Source organism: Dreissena polymorpha, chromosome 5 (genome assembly GCF_020536995.1).
Source record: "Dreissena polymorpha isolate Duluth1 chromosome 5, UMN_Dpol_1.0, whole genome shotgun sequence".
In the NCBI taxonomy this organism is placed as follows: domain Eukaryota; kingdom Metazoa; phylum Mollusca; class Bivalvia; order Myida; family Dreissenidae; genus Dreissena; species Dreissena polymorpha.
In genome coordinates, this window is record NC_068359.1 from 22,965,519 (window position 1) to 22,991,797 (window position 26,279).

The 26,279-nt window shown below is 34.5% G+C and overlaps 2 protein-coding genes across 8 annotated transcripts in view; one reads left to right on the top strand and one right to left on the bottom strand.

The window, feature by feature from the left end:
* The window catches only part of LOC127882188 (uncharacterized), a 132,382-nt gene that overhangs the window by 99,095 nt on the left and 7,008 nt on the right, over positions 1–26,279 (top strand). The window contains exon 1 of one of the 7 annotated variants that reach the window (XM_052430691.1): positions 24,963–25,044. The exons of the other annotated variants lie outside the window; for them this stretch is intronic. The gene's annotated coding sequence lies outside the window, so the exon portion shown is untranslated. Of the gene's footprint in view, positions 1–24,962; positions 25,045–26,279 lie in introns of those variants that run through there. 7 annotated transcript variants of the gene reach the window in all.
* Positions 15,349–22,489, bottom strand: LOC127882187 (protein FosB-like). The gene is made up of 4 exons (XM_052430688.1): positions 22,465–22,489; positions 21,869–22,305; positions 19,007–19,114; positions 15,349–16,894 (listed from the first exon to the last, which is right to left on the bottom strand). Exons 2-4 carry the CDS (start codon positions 22,298–22,300, stop codon positions 16,718–16,720), a joined length of 717 nt encoding a protein of 238 aa, XP_052286648.1. The 5' UTR covers positions 22,301–22,305; positions 22,465–22,489; the 3' UTR covers positions 15,349–16,717.

Genomic DNA, 26,279 nt, shown 5'->3' on the forward strand with positions numbered 1-26,279 from the left:
AAAAGCTTTCAATGTTATCTCAGCTGAGTTAAAAAATGGTCTGTTTTAAAACCTGGCAATCAGGGGATGGTGCAGTTTACCTAATAATATAGAATTACGTCAATATCTACAAGGTCAAGGTCGCCACGACTAAAAATAGATTTATTTTGAAACAAATGGGGTTAATTGTAAACAATCAGTTCAGTTTGAGTTGTCTCCCTATTGATACTTTTTTTTCACACGGAAAACCTGGTTTTGTGACAATTTTGTCCCTTGTTTATACTTTGCAGTAGGTGAAAAAAGGTAACTTTTAGTTTGAAAACATGACACCCAGGGGTAAGAATGTTAATGACTTGTTGAAATAGATTGTAAAATTGAAAACAACCCAGTGTAACAGTCATGATAGTGTGGGTCTGTAATCCTTGTTATTACTATGTATCTGCTCACAGAATGAGCTTGTGTAACAGGCATGATAGTGTGGGTCTGTAATCCTTGTTATGACTATGTATCTGCTCACAGACTGAGCGTGTGTAACAGGCATGATAGTGTGGGTCTGTAATCCTTGTTATGACTATGTATCTGTTCACAGAATGAGCAATTCCACCATCAGTCGGTGCATTAGTCCATTAGATTTAGTCCTGTGCTGCATGTTTCTATTAGTGGGGGCACAATAAAAAACCCACATTATTTTCTAGTTTTGTTATTATGTGTTACTGATTTATTTTGTGTGAAACATTTCAGCCATCTGAACACATGAAAGGTCCTCCAAAGGGCGGAAGACATAAAGATCATAAGGTTTAATTTGGATTGCTTCATTTCCAAGAGGAAAAAAAATGGAAAAGGATGCTTTAAGCAAGTCAAATCTGTGAAACAAGGTGGAGGTGTCAGAACAATAACTTATTCTATTGAAGAAACCCAGAATGTTGACTCATTGCTTGAGTTAGGGAAAAGGCTCTTCTTTCCTGAGGGGAAGAGCCAGAAGGGTTCACTGAAAGACATGGAGGTTTATTTATCTGAGTACGATGGAACAGTGATAATGGAATTTAAAGACAGAAATGGTAATGAATGTTGCTATCGAGACTTTTTGAAATCATATTGAATGTTTGCATCCCACCACTACCTATACATTAAAAACTAAGTATAAGAAAAGTGAACACCAAACTGAATCAAGTTCTTATAAACAGGATGAAAAACAAGTTATGTTTGATACTGAAAAGAATGAAGGGAGCGAAAATGAAGACATTGTCTTTAAACAGTGCCAAGAAGATAAAGGGATTCTTTTGGTTAACAATACAATACCGCAAAAAAGTGCTCATTAAATACACACGTACCCATCAGTCTGCTTTCAGTGATAACTGGACATCTATTAGTGCTTATTCCATAGATGCGTGTGAAAAAATACTTCATGAAGAATCTGATGATGCTAACGATATTTTTGAAGAGTTCGTACCTTTTTTTCATTCAAATTGGAGATGTCTGTTATCTTGATAAAAATGAAAATTAGTTTTCATTTCCTCAATGCCAACAATTTGAAAGCTTTTTTTTACATGTTCCCGCTGAGATCTGTGGGACTGAGGACAATGGGAAGTCATTGATTGTGGGAGTGCTGACAACCAAACATTCACTGGGTGAATGTAACTATACTTGGAAATACAATGATGAATGCATCTATACAGGACCTAATAGATGTATGATGAGAATAGTGGAGCCAGGTTCAAACAATGTCACAATTGAACATGAAGGATGTTCATATACTTTTGACCCACCTATTTCTGTGTCAAGGTCAAGTTCAAATTTGAAAGAAGTGTGTCCTTCAAATGTACAGAATATAGAGCACAATATTCAACAAGTGCAGCAGTTAGAGGTACAGAATCCTTTAGAAGTGCACACTCTTGAGCATAATGTGAAGCAAATTGTGACTTTAGAAGAACTGAATTCTGAACAAAATGTGATGCAAACTTTGCCTTTGGAAGTATCGAAGCCTGAGCAAAATGTGGAACAATTTTTGTCCCTAGAGGTGCGTAATCCTGAGCAAATTGTGAACATGTGACTTTAGAAGTACAGAATTCTGAGAAAAATGTAAAGCAAATGTTGCTTTTGGAATTACTGAAGCCTGAGCATGAGCCTTTAGATATACAGAATCATTAGCAAAATGTGAAACAAATTTGGCGTTCGGAGATACAGAGTCAGAAGCTTAATTTGAAACAAATAGTGTGTTTAGAGCATCAAGAGCCAAGTGTGAATCAAAACAGCCTTTTAGAAGAACAGGGTATTGAGAAAAATGTGTATTTAGATAGTTGCATAACTGAATTACTTGGAAAGAGAACAGAGGTTAAAGAATCGCAAGTGGATATGGAAAAGTCTGAGCCTCCTTGTAAAAAAAAATCAGTCACAGTCATCTAATGAATTGCATGTGGATCATTTGAATATTCCATTACAAAACTTTGTACTTCTTGAAAAGTGCTGCGAGGCAATTACCTTGGTACGAGTTTTGCTGTCAAAAAACTGAAACTTAAGCGAATGAAATTAGTTAAACAATCAGTGTTAAGGGAAGTTGAAATTAATAGCCATATCAGACATCCAAATATTGTTTTGCTTATGGGATATTCCATTAATGCTAACCACCTTTACATACTCATCGAACTGATACAGGGTCCTAACCTAGATGACCTGTTGTTTGGAAAAGGGGAGCATACTCTTAAAATGAGTCAGAAACATCACATTGCTCAACAAGTTTCGCAAGGAATCGCCAACCTTCATAACAGAAAACCGGTAATACTTCATAGAGATATCAAACCAGAGAATATATTGTTATCACCAAATTTTGACACAGCTAAAGTGTGTGACTTAGGTTTATCCAAATTGAAAACTCTGAACACAATGCATTCAACAATTCTTCAAAAGAATTAGATGCAATCAGGTACTCCGGCATACCAGGCACCCGAAGTTCTTGTAAATCTGTTGTCTGCTATACCACCGTAAGACATTTGGAGTATGTCCTGCATTTTTGCTGAACTTTACACAGAAACAGAGATATGGGATACTGCAAATATGGATGAAGATGATGCAAGTTATATTGAGGCCATAGCCAATTGCATGAGAAGGAAAGAGGTTCCTCATGGCTTAGTTCGTTTGAACACTCAAAACATGGTTCCATGTTATGTAAGGAAATTCATAGCAGAAAGCTTACAGTATGATATAGCCTTGCTTCCTACAGCCTTTCAATTTTGCAGTGCCTATAGAGAAGTTACATGAGAAGTAAAGAACTAGAATAATATATACCTTAAGGATGAACTTCTCCATGTAACTACAGATTTTGGTCATTAGATCTCTCAACCTCAATATTCATTAGAATTAATCATTTTGATAATTAAAAAAATCCAGAAACTTCTGACTTTAACGCAATACGATTTAAAAGCGTGGATGCTGCAATTTTGTCAGTTAAAACTACAGCAGCATGCCAAACACCCATTCAGTCTTCCAGTTTTAGAGAGCTCAAATTTGTTTTAAAATACTTGTACATTGTTTGCAATATTTTGCTCACTATTTGGAAGTATTTCTATCAGCAATAACTTTTTGATGTTATATGAAATAAGTGAATCTCATGTTAAAAACATTATATTTTAAATCAGGGAATTAACATTTTATACACGTATGTATTTTAGATTGTTTGATTGTTGTTTCAAATTCTCAGTATTATGTTCTCTTCTAGTTTAAAGAAAAACAATGTCCTTACACATGCTTGTTTGCATTATTGCCATTGAAATACATTTAGATGAATTTCACCATCCATTTGCTTGTTTGCTGTAAGATATTATTGTTAAATATATTTGAAACTGTACCGACTGATATTTTTAGCTCACCTGTCACAAAGTGACATGTTTAGCTTATGTGACCATGTGATGTTCGGAATCCGTTGTGCTTGGGTGCGTGTGTCCGTCAACAATTTGTTTGTGTAGGCAGTAGAGGTCACAGTTTTCATCCAATCTTTATGAAATTTGGTCAGATTGTTTATCTTGATGAAATCTGAGTTTGGATTGTATTTGGGTTATTTGGGGTCAAAAACTAGGTCACTAGGTCAAATAATAGAAAAACCTCATGTAGACAATTGTGGTCACAGTTTCATCATATCTTTATGAAATTCAGTCAGAATGATTATCTTGATAAAATCTGGATTGGGATTGTATTTGGGTCATCTGGGATCAAAAGTAGGTCACTAGGTCAAACTTAAAAAAAAAACTCGTGTAGACAGTAGAGGTCACAGTTTTCATCTGATCTTAATGAGTCAGATGAGCGATTTAGGGCCATCATGGCCCTGTTGTTTTTACAATCTAGGCAATAGTATTATATTTATTTGCAAGTTATTTTCATCAGCATAAACTCATCCAGGTGTAAATTTTTAATTAAGTGTATATGTTTAATTTTAATGTAAGTTATGAACAATCATGTACATATTCATTTATGTATTTTTTCTGGTTTGATTGTTGTTTTAAAAGTTAAAGAGGCATATTAACAGTATTGCCCTATATTAAGCCAAATATTCAAAATAACACAATGTCCAAATTTTTTTAACATATAAACTTGATAAGCAATTATCTCCAGTGATACTCCTTAACTTTTTATTCATAAATTATTTACAACTTGTACAATTTTCTCATCTCTTTAAATATCATTTATTTATTCCAGTTCATGTACAGTCAGTTATTTTATTAGTTATTATCAAAGTTTCTGTTGTGCTCATGGTGAGCTTATGTGATAGACCTGTGACCGTCGTGCGTCATCCGTAGTCAATACTATAAAGGTCACATTTGATGCCAACTCTTGATGTAAATTTGTCAAAATATTTGTTTGAATGATCTATTGTATGTGTCTGAAAAATGGTCCTGATCGGTAAAAAAACATGGCCGCCAAAGCGGAGAGGGGTTATTTTCCTTATATTAATTATGCCCCCCTTCAAAGAAGAGGGGGTATATTGTTTTGCACTTGTCGGTCAGTCCGTCGGTCGGTCCGTCCACCAGATGGTGTCCGGATGATAACTCAAGAACACTTAGGCATAGGATCATGATACTTCATAGGTACATTGAACATGACTGACAGATTACCCCTATTGATTTTCAGGTCAAAAGTCAAGTCACATTGACTCGAAATAGTAAAATGGTTTCCGGATGATAACTCAAGAATGCTTAGGCCTAGGATCATGAAAATTCATAGGGACATTGATCATGACTGGCAGATGACCCCTATTGATTTTCAGGTGACTAGTTCAAAGGTCAACGTCACAGTGACTCAAAACAGTAAAAGGTGTCCGGATAATAACTCAAGAATGCTTAAGCCTAGGATCATGAAACTTCATAGGTACATTGATCATGACTGGCAGATGACCCCTATTGATTTTTAGGTCACAAGGTCAAGGTCACGGTGACCCGAAATAGTAAAATTGTTTCCGGATGATAACTTAAGAACGCTTATGCCTAGAATCATGAAACTTCATAGATACATTGATCATGACTTGCAGATGACCCCTATTGATTTTAAGGTTACTAGGTCAAATGTCAAGGTTACGGTGACCCGAAACAGTAAAATGCTTTCCGGATGATAACTCAAAAACGCTTATGCCTAGGATCATGAAACTTCAAAGGTACATTGATCATGACTGGCAGATGACCCCTATTGATTTTCATGTGACTTGGTCAAAAGTCAAGGTCACGGTGACTCAACTTAGAAAAATGGTTTCCGGATGATAACTCAAGAACGCCTACGCCTAGGATCATGAAACTTTAAAGGTAAATTGACATTAATCGCAGATGGCCCCTATTGACTTTCAGATCACTAGGTCAAAGGTCAAGGTCACTGTGACTCAACTTAGAAAAATGGTTTCCGGATGATAACTCAAGAATACTCATAGGCCTAGGATCATCAAACTTCATAGGTACATTGATCACGATTGGCATATGAACCCTACAGATGTTCGGGTCACTAGGTCTAAGGTCAATGTCAAAGTAAAAAAAAACGTATTCACACAATCGCTGCCACTACAACTGACATCCCTTATGGGGGGCATGCATGTTTTACAAACAGCCCTTGTTGTTTTTATAATTGATCATAAAACCAACTAGCATTTTGTGTTTTTGTGTGTGTTCATTTATGTAGTTTTAGTAAATTATTCTAATAAAGAATGTTTCATATATTCCATGTTTGTTAGTACCGGTACTTGAAAGTTCAAAGTTTGGTGCACATTGATTTAAGTTGGTTTGTTTAAATGTGCTTTGTTAATAACTTTTATTGTGAGATTTGCTGTGCATCGTTTAGATAATGTTAAGTTAGGCTGTCTGCAACAGTAAACAGGAGGCATTTTACTTTAGATAATGGCTGTCATATTTGTCTGCATGTATATCCTGACCAATCATGTATCAAACTGCTAACTTCAACATGTTTTGAGTTTGATTGGTATTTACATAAAGTAAATGAATAAATTATACCTTACTTTGACCTTGACCCATTCCGGACTTAACCTTGACTCAATTCAGACTTAACCTGGTCCCAATTCAGGCTTAACCATGACCAAATCCAGACTTTACCTTGACATAACCCAATCCAGACTTAACCTTTACCACATCAAGACTTAACATTGACCAAATCCAGACTTAACCCTGACCCAATCCAAACTTAACGTTGACCCAATCCAGACTTAACATTGACCCAATCCAGACTTAGCCTTGACCCAATCCAGATTTAACCTTACCCAATCCAGACTTAGCCTTGACCCAATCCAGACTTAACCCTGACCCAATCCAGACTTAGCCTTGACCCAATCCAGACTAAACCCTGTCATAATCCAGACTTAACGTTGACCCAATCCAGACTTAGCCTTGACCCAATCCAGACTTAACCCTGACCCAATCCAGACTTAGCCTTGACCCAATTCAGACTTAACCCTGACCCAATCCACACTTAACGTTGACCTATTCCAGACTTAGCGTTGACCCAATCCAGAATTAACCTTGACCCAATCAAGACTTAGCCTTGACCCAATCCAGACTTAACCCTGACCCAATCCAGACTTAGCTTTGACCCAATCCAGACTTAGCCTTAGCCCAATCGAGACTCAACCCTGACCCAATCCAGACTGAACGTTGATCCAATACAAATTAAGCCTTGACCCAATCCAGATTTTACCTTGACCCAATCAAGACTTAGCTTTGACCCAATCCAGACTTAACCCTGACCCAATCCAGACTTAACGTTGACCCATTCCAGACTTAGTATTGACCCAATCCAGATTTAACCTTGACCCAATCCAGGCTTAATTGACCCAATCTAGATTTAATCTTGACCCAATCAAGACTTAGCATTGGTCCAATCAAGACTTTACATCTACCCAATCCATACTTTACATTGACCTGATCCAGTCTTTACCTTGACCAAATGCAGACTTAACATTGAAATGATCCAGACTTTACATTGACCTGATCCAGACTTAACCTTGACCAAATGCAGACGTAACATTGACCCAATCCAGACGTAATATTGACCCAATTCAGGCTTATCATTGACCTGAACCAGATTTAACATTGACCCAATCCAGACTTGACTTTGACCCAATGAAGTCTTAACCATGAGTCAATTCAGACATAACATTTACCCAATCCAGACTTAACCTTGACCATAGGTAGACTTGACATTGAACTAATCCAGATTTAACATTGACCCGATCCTGACTTAACCAGACCACATTAATGACTCAATTGAGTCTTAGCCTTGACGCAATTTTGGCAAATATTAAAGGCACATAATTTACTTCACAGCTGCCAAAGTCCAAATTGGAAATGTGTTTTATGTTTGATAAGTGAGATATAAAATGTCCTACATATTGCTTTGTTTATTTGTTCCTTTTGGTTTCAAAAATAAAATTGAAATCTATGAGGTATTTTTCTCTGCATCCAGAACTCGAAAAAACACCTTAACATATATCTCCTTGTGGAAGTCGCATCCAACTACTGCCCATGATTTTGTGCAAACATGGCACAAAAAATGCACCAAAATTTGAGAATAGGCCTCTGAGACCTTAGCATTAGAAAGAGGGACATTGGTGTTGCGTGAAACTCTTGCTAGGTTATTTTAATATCACATCATCAGTTACTCTAAATAAATATGTTTTGGAAAAAGGGTGCTTTCGTCCTCTTAGTGCAACATTGACCTTGAAGCGAGAAATCTGTGTGATGCCCAAGAAACATCATCTGGTAGAAGTGAACATTTTTGTCATGTTATATGAAAGTCTTATCATCATTGATTTACTTATATTTGAGACACGATACATTACATTACAATTTGACCTTTTGCCTATAAGTGTGACATTGACCTTGTACCTTCAAACTTTGTGAGTAAATGCACTTTCACGAGTTTTACCATCTACCATTTACATTATCCTTTTTATAGGTCAAAAGATCAAGGTCACTGTGACGACAAAGGAAAAGTCTTTAAATGAGCATTTTTTATCTGTGTGCTTTGACCTTAAACCTTCATACTTTCTAATAAAGAATATTTTCCTTAAAAATTCTGCTTTACTGTAACACGTTCTACATTCCGTTTTCTCCAACCACTGACGATATCAAAATAAATAAGCACATAAAATTCATGCAATTCGTGTATTTTCTATACGCAAAACACAGATAAATGTATCAAAGTCATAATTGACACGAGATCGGCATGATTGAAATATTTATTGCGAATACATGTAAATGCAACATGTATAAGTACGCTATTACTATAGCGTTTATCAATTTTATTGAATTAAGGACGTTGACATTATCAAAAGTTACCACAACATAAGAATAATAAAAATATTTTACAAAAAAGAAAAAAATCACTGTCATTTTACATGAAGATAGTCCATAAGAGTTCCTTAGAAAAAGGCTGCCGCTGTTTATCTTCCTAACATGTTCTCACAGGAGTATCGGTTTCTCCACTGGATGGCAGACCGCTCGGTGCAGTAGTAGCTACTCATAAATTTACAGCTGTGTAGACGTTATAGTCACTGGTTGTCTGCTAACCTCACCAATTCATTCAACTCGAAAAACAATTGCAAGGCAGTATCAGCGTCATGTGGCATTCCGGTTTCAGGAGATAAGCCAATTCTTTAAAGTCTTTATTGTTGTTCTTCTGAATGGAGTTTATTCGTTGACAGCAAATTACGTCTTGCATATCAACATTTGTGCCGAAATCTTGGCTATCAAATAGTCCTGGTAAATAGAACATTACGTCAGGTTTTCTATAATTTAGCTCGTTATTCTTTTGGGGTCTAACCGTGTGAGTATTCCAATTTTGAGCATTTCGATCAAGGTGTGTTTGAATTAGATCCCTGAAGCAAAATTTCAAATTAACAGAATGGATTTGGTCGAGTTCATCATATCGTCCAGAATCACGCAAGTCTTTAAAGAAGCTCAGCCACCACTGTAAACCGTGTTGTCGTAAATAGCCCCACCAACGTTTAATTCGCTGATTGGATGTTTTTTTACCAATAATAACACTTCTGTGTTTTGCGAAAGCGTCAGATGCATTGTACCGGAAGAACTGTTGCAAAAGGCATACACCAGAGCTTTTTGTTCCAGCATCACAACGAATAATACGAGGTGCCTTTTCAATCGACTTCAGGGAATCTAAAAAATACTTCGAAATGAGTTTTGGATTATTGTTTGTATCTGATACCTCTAGCCAGAGTTTTTTACTAAAACCATCAATAGCACCATGGATACAAAATCCAAAGGGTTTTAACTTGTCGTAGCCATCTAAATGCCAGACAGAGTTGGGGCCCTTCGCACAATAAACTCGTCTCTTGAGACGATGGGCTTTTCTCAGGTGAGTGCCTTCAGGATCTAAAATCTTCATTACCTCCATAACTTCCTGATAAATTGTCTTCACATTATGATTAACTCGAAGCCGTTGCCACATAGATCTATAACCCAGAGTTTGTCCACAAGTGTTCAACTCTTTTTGAATGGTATCAATAACTGTATCAAATGTCGGGTAGGTCTGTAACACCCGACGTTTCAGGTTAAACCTCTGCAGGATTCTATATAATTGTCGCATTGCCAACAAAATACCATGTGACGATGCCATGTCTATTTAATAAAAATCCTTAAAACTCGGTGTATTTGAAACCAAGTTTGAAATATAAAATAATAAGTTCAGATCTCTGAATCAAAGTTTTCTTTGGCAAATAAGTTGGAAGAACACATATCACCACGTCAAAAAGCGCTAAATTAATAATAATATGAGCCCCTTCTGCATCTTGATTTCCGTTTCGGGTCAATATCTGTAAAAAATAAAAATAAAACAAAAAAATAGTGTGAACAGTCAGGATTATGTATGAAAATTACACGATGATTTCTTGTATTATATGATCTTGCAAAGTGTCAATCAATATTTAAAATAATATGTTGATGATCTTTTGTGTGTTTAAACTTGAACACGCATGTCAAGGGTTTGCTTTGAATAATATATAATAGAATATAGATCTATTTAAGACTAATAGTGCAGAAAGGTTGGGGCGTATAGGCACTCTCTTGATATCTTACAGAATAGGAATTTGGTTTCTTGACATGTGAAAAACTAGCTAGCCCAAACCTAGCAGAATTTAAAAGCGGACTACCAGCAAATCCTCCAATCACAAGTAAAATGTGTAAACCTCTCAGTCACTCTGCCACCCCGATCTTTGTTTTTTGGCGACACTATTCGCAACATAATTAATATGAATATATATTGCAAAATCCATCGACCCTCGAATGTATCAACTGGTATATAAACATATGGAATAATGACAGCTTTCACAATCGTTATTGAAATAATAAATTTTAAGAGAATGTACACGTGAGAGGGCTTCGTATAACACTTACATTTTGAATAAGACCACAAAGTCTACAATACGAGATGCTCAGCAGCCTTCCAATCGCAGCTAATCAAGATGATAAAATATGATTTTAGAAGAGACAACGTTAGAAAGAACCTCAATTTAATAAGAAAAATGTTCTATAATAAATATAAAGCGTGGTTGTCATTCAAAAACGCGCCGAAATATGTCACAAGTCGCAAGTCGAAAGTCACAAGTCAAAAGTCATAAGTCAAAAGTCATAACTCACAAATAACAAGGGCAGGTTTATGCTTCCATAATCTAGTGACCTTTTTTGTTGGATTGATGTTGAATTTAGTACGAACAATTAAAACTTCTTCACATAACCCGCAAACTTGTTAAGTGGTGCATTCACCAATAAGGGTTAAACTATTCGCACATTGTTCTTTCTTCTCTTCTTTTCCGCATCGGAGCTACGTCTATTTTCATCTCTAGTACTTGAACAAACACGCACATTTCACAATATCATCGCCCTGGTTTTTGATTAACAAACGTTGCTTTAAACTAATTTTTAAAAAATAAAAAGTTATGCATTGCATAAATATTTACAATTACGAAAACACATGTATATAAAGCTATCGAAAAATTTCAGCAAACAGGTTTACTGTTATTGCACTAACTTAACCTATCGCCGTTGAGTCAAAATACAATTATATACATATAAATAGCGGGATTTTATATGTAAGACAGAACTTACGAAATTGAATAAAAACAATATGAGAAGTCAGCCAAACGTTTGATATATGTCTTTAATTTAGGCCCTTTTTGAACTAAAAGATACGGTCGTTCTGTACCAACGGGTCTCGCATAGCCCAAAGCCATGAACAGTGAGGGACATCACAGGTTGTAAAGAACACTGCGTGTCTTCGCGTTTGAAAGCCAAAATGTCGCTTACGTATTGCAATTTTTAAGCAGAAAATGCGCGTTTAGTGAGCGAAATCAGTTTTGTAAGTCGCGCTTTTTTTATAACCAACACATATGATTTTTATCCGGCTCAAAGATTCACCGCAATGATAGATGTGATGCGTTTGTATTGTCACCAATTGTTGTTTGGAGAACAAATGACAACTTAAATGTTTAAGTTAGTATAGGGGGACTTTTTGTCTGCATTGTTCACACGTTTAGATTTTTACTTTTACGGCAAAATTAATTACATCATTAATTAGCATACTTTTAAACGCGACTTTCTGATAATGCGCCAAAAATTGCGTATTTCCTCATATGTATAGAACATATATCAAACGACTGAAAAAAAGACATCATCATTTGTTATATCGATATTATACTAGCAACTCACCAGTATGCATTTATATGTATCTATACATAATTGGTTGCTTGAGGGACACTTGTCGCTGATGTAATCTCTGTTGCATTGGATACAAACTAATACTTGTATTGTGTGTGGGTGGGTGGGACGGGAGCCGGAGTACCCGCTGTAAACCCCATCTGTCAGGTATTGTAACCACCATCCAAACCGACATGTTTCTGGGAACGGGGAACGGTGATTAAACTGCAATTTCTGTACGCACATACATTAACCCCGTTTTCTTAGTGCAAGACTGATTTATAAGTGCATCATCTTATCTAGAGTAATAGTCAAACATATGCCATCACTTGCGGATTGACAATATCCGGAGTAGTTGATCTGGTTCTTTCTTCTCTTTTCCGCATGATTCGAATTGACAATTATTTTCATCAATCGTACTTGAAAACATAATCTCACAATATCACCGACATGTTTTTGCTTCATTTACAAACTTTACTCATTTTTAGCCATTGCATAATTCTTTTACAATTACGAAAACACATAAAACGATATTTAAAGCTATCTAAAACTTCAACACACAGCTTAAAATGAATTTACTTTACCTATCCCCGTAAAATAAAAATATACAGAGCGAGATTTTGAGTTATGTAAACCAGCTATTGCGAAACTAAACAGGACATTATGAGAAATCCGCTAAACCAGTGAGCTTTTTTAGTTGTTGCACATTTTCAAATAAACGTACAAAAAACGTGAGTGGCATAATTAACAGATTGTTAACAAAAACGCGTGTTAAAAAGTTAAAAGTCGGGATGTCGATAACTTTTAGCAATTTTTACGCGATAGATGCGCGTATTGTACGCGACATCACTTTCCTAAAGTCAGGCTTTTTTACCAGACAAATATGTTTATCCGACTGAATGATTCACAGGCATGATACACGTTATATGTTTGTACTATGATCGGGTGTTGTTTGAAGAACAAATGGCATCTCAAAGTGATCACAGGGTGGGGAGGGGGTGGGTGGGGGCTTTGAGTCTGCATTGTTCACACGTTCACATGTTAAGTGAATGGGGAAAAAATAATTGACATCATTGATAAGCATACGTTGAGATGCATATATAATACTAATTGAAATAAGTTTAATAAACAAAGCAGCCCCATTGTTATATTGATTGTATACTAGTGGCCCACATTTTCATATGCATTTACAGACATACTTACTTTGGTTACTTATTAAACAATTGTTGCTGATGTAATCCTGATCACATGTGATACATAATTGTAATATGGGCTAATTTCTAGTTTATATGGACACACATGCAATTCTAATGTTCTGTAGAAGGCGAGATTCACAGTTCAAATTTGGGGATTTGTTCATTGCCCTACGTGTTGCATACCATCTTGCTTGTTATTTCGTTAGCAACACTTATCTGAATGTGCGCATGCATGTCACAAGTTTTCGTCTTTGTTCTGTTTAAGAAAGTATACATTATTATAGCACTTCATATCGTGATCATATTTTGTGTGTCCGTTATGCCTTGTGATTATTCTAGTATGCTGTGCGTTGATTTGGCCTTGTGATTTGTATGTTGTGTGTGTGCATTTGTGTGCGTCCGTTATGAATTGTTATCATGTGGTGTGTGTCCGTTATGCTTTGTGATCATATGGTGTGTCAATCTCTTGCACGACGGTTACATTACATTCACCTCTGTGTTGGGCTCAGAACGGACTATTGTTATGAAAGCGTCTCATTCATGTCATGATCATACCAAGCGTTCATCATTGAGGTTACAGTATACTAAACAATCTCTTGCACGACGGTTACATCGCATTCACTGCATTAAAGAAAACCATCCCATACCATGATATCTTATATCAGTCTTAATTCATTATTATAAAATTGATATGGTTTCTTGATGTTAAGAAACCAACATACATACACACGTCGAAGCAATTCCTAACGTCACTCAATAAACAGTATGTTCAATTGTTGACATTTGTTAAGTGCGTGAAATGATTCCATCTGCGTAAATGGGCAATAAAATAGTTCCAAAGAGTTGCATTAAAACTCGCAAGTTTTTGCACGATTTATCGTACATTTAAAAGTCATATTTCTTAATTTAATGCATGCGATCTTAAATATCCAATCAAATATACATTGAATGCGTTTGTTCGGTTTTAGCTATTCTATAGACAAAATGGCGTGCTGAGCCTTTCGCAGAGTTGTATGTGAAAGCAAGGAACGACAACTCTGCGTGGAGATTGATGGTGTGTGTCCGTTATGTTTTGTGATCATATGGTGATTGTCCGTTATGCTTTGTGCTCATATAGTGTATGTCCGTTATGCATTGTTATCATATGGTGTGTGCCCATTGTGCCTTGTGATCTATGGCATAAGTCCGTTGTTCCACACAATTGAGAGATGACCCACATGCAATTGGAAATGTTTTTTTCGACTACCTGCATTAAACAAATCTTTTTTGGACTTTGATTAGTAATTCTGGTTGTGTTCCAAATGAGCAAGCACAAGTTGTATTAAATTTTATAAACAGGTTAACCTAAAATCGTCATAGCTATACTAAATATACTACCATGAAAAGATTTTTTGCCAACATTTTTAAAAAAATTGATTTGTTTCGCTGTATCATAAAATTGTTTAAATGCGCAATATACGTGAACATGCATTCTTTATTTTTGTTTCATACTAATACTTGAATTGTCGTTTGTCAATGTTTACTTTAGGCATTCCGATTTTACATTCGCGAAGAATAAATAATCATGAAACTTCATCAGCAATAACCACAGCAACAATGAGTTATAAACATGTTTTTTTTAATGTTTAATAAAACAATCATTTGAATAAATAACATTCACTGAACAATGAAATGTATAACTAATAACATTTGATAAAACATACGCGAATTTAAAGGCAAACATCAAAATATTAACAGCTGTTTATGCATTCATTAACTGGACGAAACACATGTAAACGTGTTGCCTTGTAATAAAATGTGCACACAAGCCAGTACAAAAACCGAGTTCAGCAACAAAAACAGGTTTAAATGCACAAAATGAAGATCGTTAGTGTAAACATCTTTTATAACAGTAATAATATATACATATGAGGTATATAAGAATCGAATATTCAATGAAAAATGACGAGTAACGATATGTTAATGATAAAACTGTTACAATAAATACATTTGTAACACTCATGCGAACCGTCATAAAAACAACAAAGAATAAATCTTATTGCCGAACTTAATTTGAAAGTAAATCGGCCTCTTGTCGAGATGCATCGACTTACATTGGGTCAATTAAAGAGGCGTACCGCATTAAATAATATAGTAAGAAAATAAGAATATTTGCCAGATAGGATACACTGACATACATAGTGGCAATCAACTACTTACACATATGTTATAGTTATGATGACTCTATTATATATAGTTTATATCGAGACGAGTGTGTATCTAAAAAGAAAACATGTGCATATTTACATACATGAAGTGTATCTTTTTGTAAATATTGGCGATATGTCGCTTCAACAGGCATGGTTTGGCGTACTAGTATCACACCATGAAACACATGTAAAGTAAGAAGTCAAAGAGTTATGAAGATATGCGTGCTTGGCAGGTTCTCGTGCGAACAAGTCCAGCTTCCACAAGGTCTATCATTTTAAAGGACGTAAACACGGACTTACACAATGACAGTTTATGTAACTTCTGTCGTTCATTCTGTATAAACATGAAAGCACCACGACTTAATAACTTAATCTTTTAACTCATCAAAATATAAACAGAATCTTGAAAAGCAACTAAGTCCGTATTGACAGAGACTTGAAGATGATAAAAATATGACTGTGGTATCCATTGAGACTTCAAGCAAATGTAGAACAATTTTGTATTACTCTATTAATTTTGACTTTAGTGACAAAATGAACATCCATACATCATATTTTACTATTTTTCACTTAAATAATGCCATGAAAGTAAATATTTTCGTTTGGCGCTTCGTGAATATAACGCTCACCTTTCATTTCCCTGCTGACATAATGTAATGGAGGTAGACTAGATTTGAAAAAAAAGACAATGGTTTACACCATATGAATCATATACATTATATACACCGTTCTTGTTTATCTGTAAAAGATAAACAATATCACATTAACAGCTGTCATAAGGCCGGAAAATAAAATGTTTGATTCCACTCCATTTTTAGTATTCACATGTTATTACCCACTTGTATTAGGATATTAAATGCCTGATATGTTCCCCATCGCTTTGCAACATATCTTTCCTGAAATGTCCAAGGGACGTACACCGTCGCTTTGTTAACACATCTTTCCTGATATGTTCCCCATCGCTTTGCGACATATCTTACCTAACATTAAAAAGTTTACTTTCGAAATGATCGAGTGTAGCAAGTGTTTGAAATATCAGCCCGTATTATCAAAGAAAAAAAAAAAAGGGCACCAAAGATTATGTACGGTCTAGGAAGTGGAGACAAAAACTATACGAGTCCTTATAGTGCGTAACTTAATACACAGTTTTCTCCCTTTGGTTTCAGCTGAGGTTGTTCACCCCAGCAGGAAAGTTCCCATGGAAAAGCGCGGGAAATTGTTGCTGCGGACAGGAAGCGAGATGTATCTCCATTAACTGGCGAATTTCGTCCCTTTCCTTTCGCACCTGTTCTAGTTCTTTTCTAAATTCCGTCTTTTCGTTTTCTAACCGCCGACACTCCTGTACAAATACGACAACATACCGTAAGGTGCACAGGTGGTTAGCGTGTGGCTATGATATTAATTAGTGAAAACATCATTTTGAATGATAAATAATCATATTATAACAAATAATTAACTTTTATGAATTTTTTTTCACTATCTAAATATATATATAACAAGGTATGCAACTCAAAATCACCCCAAAACAGGGTGCATCGCTTTGAACAGCCATATCTTCATCAATTGTGCAGCGATTTTCACGATCTCGGTCTTAATCAACGCAGAAATGAATTTCCTTTCTGGAAATGTATATGTCTTGCAATATTTTTACAAATGTTGGGTCAACTTATAATAAATTACACGATACACAACTCGCATGACCCAGTTGACAATGATCATGCAGTCTTTAAGACTGAAATCTTCACGGAGTAAAGGGCATCTTCCCTACAAAGTTCATGTACCTCGATACCATAATTCAATAAAACGTATGAAAACAACATTATTACCGTTCTTGTCATTACATTATAAATCAATACTAACTGTCCAGCGCCGTTTGAAACCTTTGTTTACATGCATTTAAACTAACTGACATTTTAAACACACGAGTGATTTCATTGGTTCAATGCGGAGGTGTGTCTTTACAACTGGAGATTTCATTCATAAAGACTGCATGATCATTGTCAACTGGGTCATGCGAGTTGTGTATCGTGTTATTTCTTAAAAGTTGACCCAGCATTTGTAAAAATATTGCAAGACATATACATTTCCAGAAAGGAAATTCATTTCTGCGTTGAATAATACCGAGATCGTGAAAATCGCTGCACAATTGATGAAGATATGGCTGTTCAAAGCGATGCACCCCGTTTTGGGGTGATTTTAAGTTGCATACCTTGTTATATATATATTTGATAGTGATTTTTTTTCCAGAAAAGTTAATTTTTTGTTATAATATGATTATTTATCATTCAAAATGATGTTTTCACTAATTAATTTTATAGCCACACGCTAACCACCTGTGGTAAGGTGTGGTAGTTGATTTGTCATAAAATTTATTTCGTGGGTTTCCAATATGGAGAGGAGAAAGTTCTAGAAATGTTTGTGATTTTTTGAGATTGGCAAAATCTAGGACAATTTTGAAATACGGTTGATTACTTTTATTTTTACCTGCACAACGCTTTTATTTCGTTTTTTGTCATATTAGTAATTATGAATCAAATTTTGAATAATAATATTGATTATCATAAAAATGATAATAATGATGATAATGATAATAATAATGATGACGATGATGATAATAATAATAATTATAATAATAATAATAATAATAATAATAATAATAATAATAATAATAATAATAATAATAATAATAATAATAATAATAATTTAAACATGATTAACACTGTTAAGATTTAAGATTCAACTGAGTAAAGCTAAATGACACAACTTGTTATTATGTATCATAAAAATACAAAACTAACTAATTTAATAACGGACATAACATGTTTTTCATATGACAGTTACAGTTGTGTTTTTTATTGTTAAGGTAGACGGCATAATTTTAATCGGTTTTTTAATATACTTTACTTATTATCAATATCAGGCCAAGTATTTATTGTTGTAAAATCCCAACGGAACGCAATCGGAACCAGGTTACAACGACCAATAAAACGAATGATTACCTATTACAAGGAAGGTTAATAAAGACAAATACCTGATATGATTATTTTTAATAGTTCATGTTAACCCAGTTATTTTGTATCGATAGATAAACAGAAAAGTTTACAACATTGATAATAAAAGGACTCAGAGTATTGTTTCGTCGAAATTCTTGTCTTTTTTCGGAAACCAATTTAAACGTAATCACCCGTAAAGGAATACTATTGTTTATTATATTGTCACATAATAACCATCAACACATGTATATTATCTAGCGAGATCAAATATATCTTGATATTTTTGAACGTTCTGGTAGCAAGTATCACTGTTTAATAAATAAATAATATTCAACACAGTTAAACTATCAATGCTGATTGTGTTATTACATCCCAAAAACATGTGTACTCGTATGTTGAATAACAACATCAATTTTTGCAACATAAAAAGAATAACAATATACAATAAACCAACGAACCTTCTGCAGCGCATTCGTCTGCGTTTTCTGTCGGTCCCGGAAGCGCCTTGCCGCCATCCGGTTCTGGACTTTTCGTTTCTCGACTTTCTGTTCCTCTTCCGGGCTTAACTGAAACGAGTTAAGAATGCGGAATGAAACACGGAAATTGAGGAACCACTTGACAGAGACGTTCAAGCGAAAAGCTTAAAGTGGCACATTCTATGCATTTGATTGTTGAAAATAGTTTAATGATTTTTGTAACTCTATGACAAACAACAGTACTTTTCATTCTTATACATTTCGGCTAAGAAGACATATTTCTTTTGCACTGTTTAACCTTTGGCGGATATTGATTACGTTTTTAAGTAAGAGAGAGAGATAATACGGGGTAGATATATAGCTAGTAAATTATTGTTTTTCTTAAAAAAGCATTATAATTACCAAAATATTTATAATTTGTACAATAACAGCACGCAACATAAATAATCTCTACATATTGTACTATTTTTTTACATATAATTTCGTTTTCTACATAATGTATTTTTTAATGCCACAAGTGTCCATTTGCACCTTTAAGATGAACACAGTGGTGGATAGTTGATTGGCTGAAATCAATCAATCAACCAGCCAATATAAATCGAACAATTGATGTTGACACAGATTTTCAATAGAAAGTAAAATATTTACGAAGAAACAGAAAGTGGCTAAAAATACCAACACAGTTCATAGAATCATGAAACGTTGAATATACTACAGCATTTCAAAGAATATAACACAGGAATGTGGCAAAGGTGTGTTTTATAGAAGGAAAACTAGAACATGAATCAACTTTCGAGAGTCTAATGCAAATGGAAGTGTGTTTTAGAGATTATCGGATATTGAAAGTACATGTACAGTCAAACATGAAACGGCGTGAATGCATCGATGAAGTTCATTTACCAATAATGCGTGTACTAAAATAATGACAAGGCACTTGTGTTATTTAATTCAAAATGTAAACCCCCTTTATACGAACAAAAATGTAATGCAATTTTAAAGGGCATCAACTTAAGTGAGAGTAACTGACGTTTATTTCACTGACAACTATTTCGCCTGACACGAATCGTAGCCTCTCTTTTTTTACTCGATTTACTAGGTATTGGACGTATAGGAACGAAAGACACCATCCTTCACTCATTTTTATTGCTAAAATAAGTTTCAATAGAGTCATACTCTTCCTCTTCATTTACTTCGTTTTGTTAAGAATTCCTATAGTTGATTTACACCATTTATTGTAAATATGCTTATTACATACGTACTTACGAAAATAAGCAAGTACGAATACAAAAAGACCGATCAATTAAAAAAAAACTAGATCACTTTATTTGATACATTGAGTATTACACATAATGGGAATTTACACAATTTACTGGGTAAAGATACTATGCAATTAACTAAACGGAAAATTTTCGGAATTTTGTTGTGAAATGAAATTTTCATATCGAATCTTAAAGGAGCCTTTTCACAGATTGTGGCATGTTTTGAAGTTTGTCATTAAACGCTTTATATTGATAAATTTAAACATTGGATCTTAAAAGCTACAGCGAAAATTCAAGAATAAAATTTAAAAAAGAAAAAAGTAACCCTCAGCAGGGCTCGAACCACTGACCCCTGAAGTCCTGGAGTAAAAGTCTACCACTTAGACCACTCGACCATCCGTCCTCATAAAATAATGGACGAATTTTATACTTTATAAAAGCAATCCTCGTAATTTTACAAAATATAACGACAAAAACAGAACTTCCCAAATTATTCAATCGTTCCGCGTTGCAACGCTTTATAATTTTCAGGTTTTCAAATCGTCAAAAGATGCACATAATGACTATTTTAGAGCATGGTAAATGTTCAGTATTACTGTTTCCTCACAAATATCAAAACTAAAATGCAAATTTGCGAATCTGAAATTTTTTTTGTCAATTTTGTCAATTTACAAAAACGTGAAAAGGCCCCTTTAGAGGAAACGGGTTATAAACTTGTTTGAATTTGACAATTAAAAATCGACGAAATAAGGATTTCTTAAGTAAAAAATGCTCATTAAAGGTGCATATTGACGGCTTATCGGAACTTCAAAAGGTTTTTCTTATTTTATTATTTGCTTCTTCACATATATGTCTCATTTTAATACGCGCTCAGTAAATTTATATAAAAAATTATACAAAAATGGCCAAGTGGGACTCTTATCTCATCGATTAAGATATCAACGTTCTCGATAATATATTATCATTAAGAAAGTAATACATGAGCCGCTAAAGAGACCACACGTTGTGCATGTCTTTAGCGCGGACAGGGCGGCGTTCAACCAGTCTGCGCACATATGGCAGAAGACCCATTATCGCATGACGCGGCTAAATTCTGATTCTTAAACGAGTGAAGTTATTACGAACCAAACCTAAACTAATATTTGTGAACTCTATAAACTTTTACTAACACACTTGAACTATAATCTATACATGTACTTATATACACTCTGTATTGTTCGTGCACTTGATTAATGATTTTAGCAATGAAACAAATAATGTAATAATAATTGTTATGCCCGAAATCACTTGATACCAATTCAAGTAATACTTTAATGTTAGCTTGGTTCGAACGTATTGTACTAACTGGAATTTACTCCCACACAACTTTTATCAACCAATGGTGTGCAGATACTCTTGACGATACATATATTGTCATCATTTGGCTGAATTTATGGCTTTTTTGTATTTTGGTCAGTGATCGAGATATTCTTAAGAAAGACTTTAATCAATTGATTGCGAAACGCATTTGAGGAGCTGGTCTTTTAAGAGACGCAGCACTACTGACTAAGTCGATGTTATGATGGAATACCCTAAATATACTTACTGTGCAAGGTTCACGGTCCGTGAAGTCGACCTTCAACTCTTCTTTTCCCTCCGTCATGCGTTTTGACTGGATTGTATTTTTCAGTTCCTCTTTGATATAAGGCATCAGCCCTTGAGGCAGTACCGCGTTTTGCGTTTCTGACGTTACGTCTTTCGTGAGAAAATTCAAGCCCCTAACGTCCGTTGTGTTATACGCAGAAAAACTGGGCTCGGAAACGCTAGTGCAATTTCCGGCGTTCGTTGCAGTGGCATAAGATGTACACAATAATTCCGTTTTCGAGTTTTGCGTTTGTTTGGAGGTGTTTGTAAAGTCCAATAAGTCGTTAAGGTCCATACTGGCGAGAAAGGTCGGTACGACTTGCGTACTTACCGGTATATTGTCACACATCGTTAGAAATACGTTGAGTTGCGAATTTTGTTGATGATAAAGCATTCTTTCTGAAAAAATTGAAAACAATTAATAATGATAGATTTAATTAAAAAAATAATTAGAACAATTATCCCACACATTTGTTTTTAAAATAAAAAGATGCTGTAAGTTTATTATCAAAAGATTATTGAACGAAATCTGTACGAAGAAGCATAAAAACAGCATACATCGCTCAGACTAGCTTTCATGGATTTCATGTGATTGAATATTACTTTTCTCTATATATAACGTCCTTCCCAAAATAAAAATGATAAATTTGGTTCCTGATATTTGGTTTCCCAATATCTAAATATAGACCACCTGTTCTTCTTAGCCAATTATTTTCGGAAAAAATGTCAACGTAAATGAGTTATTAGAGATCATTTATCGATTTTCCTGTTGTTAAATTAATCACATATATTAGTATTCCTGAAAATGTGGAAAGATATCAGTCATGGGTTGTTTCCTATTGGATTTACCGAATGTGTTTTTACGGGTAGGAGGCGGTATGTTAAAGGGACTGTCAACAACGACGACGAAGAACAGAAAAATGGTAAAATACCGTATTTTTTTACAATTGTTAGTTTATATTGATTAAAATATTACGACTGCTATATTACATAACTTGAAAAAAGTTGTTAAGTTTTCATATTTTTTGTAAATTCGGTAATAAATTTTACTGGGTATGTCTACAAGGTAACTACCATTTAACTATAAATAACGACAGTAGAGTGATCATCATCGTCACGTGGTAAACCCAGGAATGCAAATTGTGCATGTGAAGTGAATTGTATATATTTGATATGTAAAATGATCAATCTAATTGCGTTATTTATTGTGTGTATCGTTATGTCACCTATTTTTTGCGATGTACTTTCGATTTCAGATCGCGAAATTTTATTATCGAATATACTGAAAATATGAACTTTTTTTCAAGTAATGTAATATACCAGTCGTGAAATTTCAATCCATATGAACTAATAATTGTAAAAAATACGGTATTTAAGAACTTTTCTTTTTTCGTCATTTGTGGTTGACTGTCCCTTTAACATGTATCTCCGTCAATGAAGAATACAGTACTGTTAAATAGAGTACTTCCGTTGTATTTTTTAATAAGGTTAACATTGACTTCCTTATATCTCTTAAGCTAATTTATTTACAAAGAAAATGGCATGCATCTTACAATTGCTGCTGTAAGTGTTTTTTAAGTGTGTTTGCAATCACGATTTTTTATTAATCATGGACCACAATTTCCGCCTAAACTTAATTTTAACGAAAAATATCATAAAAGCGTTAAGTGTCGTCCCTGATTAATCTTTGCGGACTGCAAAGGCTTATCTGGGACACCACTTTACGTATATGCATTAAACCCCCTTTTCACAGAGCACGGCCCATTTATATTGAGGAAAATAATCTCTGGTCTCCGTTCTCCTGGTAACTGTTGACTTTATTCAGTTCATACACATCGTACGCTTACTTAGAAGTCATCAAACCCACGCTATTTGAACAACAGACAGATGCCTGTTTGTCATATGCAACACGGAAATACATGCCAAAGTAAACGTATTAAAACCGGATGTAGACATCCATTTTACAAACGTGGTAATTACCTTTTTAAACAGATTTCTTGTTTGCTTTTGTTTTGTTCGATTGTTGTGTTTTTTTTCGCCCAACTGCTATGTATACCGGTAATTACCGCTTGCTAGCTTAAGCTTTGAAGGCAGTGCCGGATTGAGTACCGTGGAGACTTATAGGCAGGGAAACTTTTCGGATCCACTCCCCATGCCGCAAGGCTGGAACCCCAGTTTATTTCACTCACCATCAAATCAACACGGTTTTGCGAATAATAAATGATTGTCTCTCGGTAAGACAATGTCAAGTCTTTAATCCGGATATACAATACATATAAAATTATTGGCTTTGTCATTAGATTAGGGTAAGCAATTAAAGTAGTAGCTAAGTAGTAACTAGTAAAAAAATTCTTATTTCCGACAACCAGTGACTCGGTTCGTGGTAGAAAAGCGTAAACGAGTCCGAAGGTTAATTTTACTTGGAGACCATTAGATAGTGGGCTACTGTTTCTACGAATTATATTTTGTAAAACCCATTTAACATCCGAACACTTATACTATTGAGACGCTTCATTGACATTGAGGTGTTGTGGGAGGTTTACTCATTAACCATACTACTGTTAATCATTCTTCGTACACGTTGCAGTATATGACGATATGACATTTATTGCGAAATAGCCAAGGGAAATTATGCGACCTGTTTACAACACAATTATACAACATGAGTAAGGTCCCTTAATGGTAACTGAAGATGGTCTATTTGCAAATAGCATACTTTTTAAATCATTTTCAATGACTATTTTTTTTGCGAAACTGAAGTCACAGCAAATTAAAGCTGAATTACAATAGTCACATAAATATTTTTGTATGTATTCTTCTTGAAGGATCTATTCGCAATGTAAATCCAAAAACAAATTGTTTGTGTGTGTGTGACTGTGAGTGTGAAAGTAGTATATCGCTAGTTATTGAATTAAACATCCTTTGTTAAACTATATAAATGTATTTCTTATTTGTGTGTATGTATGAATTTTCCGTCGCAAACTCAATGCCAAAATGAACAGTTTGAATAAGGTACGACTTGACCAAAGTACAAGTTGACTTGGATACGAGTTAAATGTAAACCGACAACAACAACAACAACAAAAGTGGCGAGTCGTTCCCTCGCGTCACTGTGCTTATTCGTATAACATTTGAAAGGTAAATATACAGTTGACACACAGTCCCAAGTTTGCTTTTTTTGATGTTGAATCGTCATCCTAGATGAGAATTATCTATATCTTACAATAGGCATAGTTGCAATATTCCAAAGTCCCACTTACTGAACTTTCTAGCTGTATAGACCAGTTGAATGTTATTGTCTACATTCGGGATTTTCCGCGCATGCGCACTGACTGGTTGGCAAAACACTGGTTACAGATACGTAAAACATGTATAAAGGGCTTATGTTCAGACAATAAATTGGTAATAAAACCGAAATAAACATAAAAACTCTTAAAAAATAGCGCAAATATATCATATTTAGTACCAAATAAATGTATATTCACAAATAAAATTTCCTCTTCATAAAAATACAAAGTAGTTATAAGCATAGAGTAAACGTGATCGGAAGACTGACAATTCCACAAAACAAAACAATTCATTAGCCGTATTCTTTCTGATAGTAAGACTTAAATAAATTATATTTCAACAATAATAAAACATATATTAATTGTATTATATTTATAAGTGGTGTGGATAGTGTTATTTTTCATCAGCGATCGATAGTGTCAGAGATGCATTTAATCAATTATAAAACTAAGCCCTACAAAGCGGAATACATTACAATTTTTAAATATTGTGGTAATTTTATTTTACATTAAATGAATTTTCGCTTCGTTTACATTGAATGACAATATTAATACAATTTTGCATACACACGGAAAACCCCTGCATATTATGCAAATTGAACTGTCTTTGCATGTAAATTGAAATCTCTTTACTAGAAATAAGGAGTGATAAAAATCTAGCGTTTTATGACAAATGCATATATGTTATTTATTTAACGCAATTATTTTTTACCCTATTGTGATTGCTTGTGTTCATGATGGTGTTTCGTACACTGAAGTAATTTACCATCTTTACACGTAATAGCGAAGTTTACTTTTTCCGGTACCCGTTAAATACCTTTATTGCGTAGCAGTAAAATTGCACAATATTTAAAATGTATAGTTATTAAACACTGTATTATTATGATTAAACTGGCTAATAAATATATATATACACTAGTTCCTGTTAATCCATTTCCGACAAATGTCTTCTTTTTTTAATGTTAAAATATTTTATTGAAGCAACTGTTCAGTATTAAAGTTTTAAAATTTTGCTTAAATGACTGCTCAATATGCCAAGAGATAACATGGAGGTATCGTAACTTGTGATTAATGACCAGACACTGA

Excerpts from the sequence above, each read along its gene's own strand:
- LOC127882187 (XM_052430688.1), bottom strand. The coding sequence starts at position 22,300 with ATGCTTTATCATCAACAAAATTCGCAACTCAACGTATTTCTAACGATG. Across the intron at positions 19,115-21,868 it reads CGGACCGTGAACCTTGCACA|TTAAGCCCGGAAGAGGAACA; the intron begins GTAAGTATATTT and ends AACTCGTTTCAG. Across the intron at positions 16,895-19,006 it reads AGACGAATGCGCTGCAGAAG|GAGTGTCGGCGGTTAGAAAA; the intron begins GTTCGTTGGTTT and ends GTATTTGTACAG.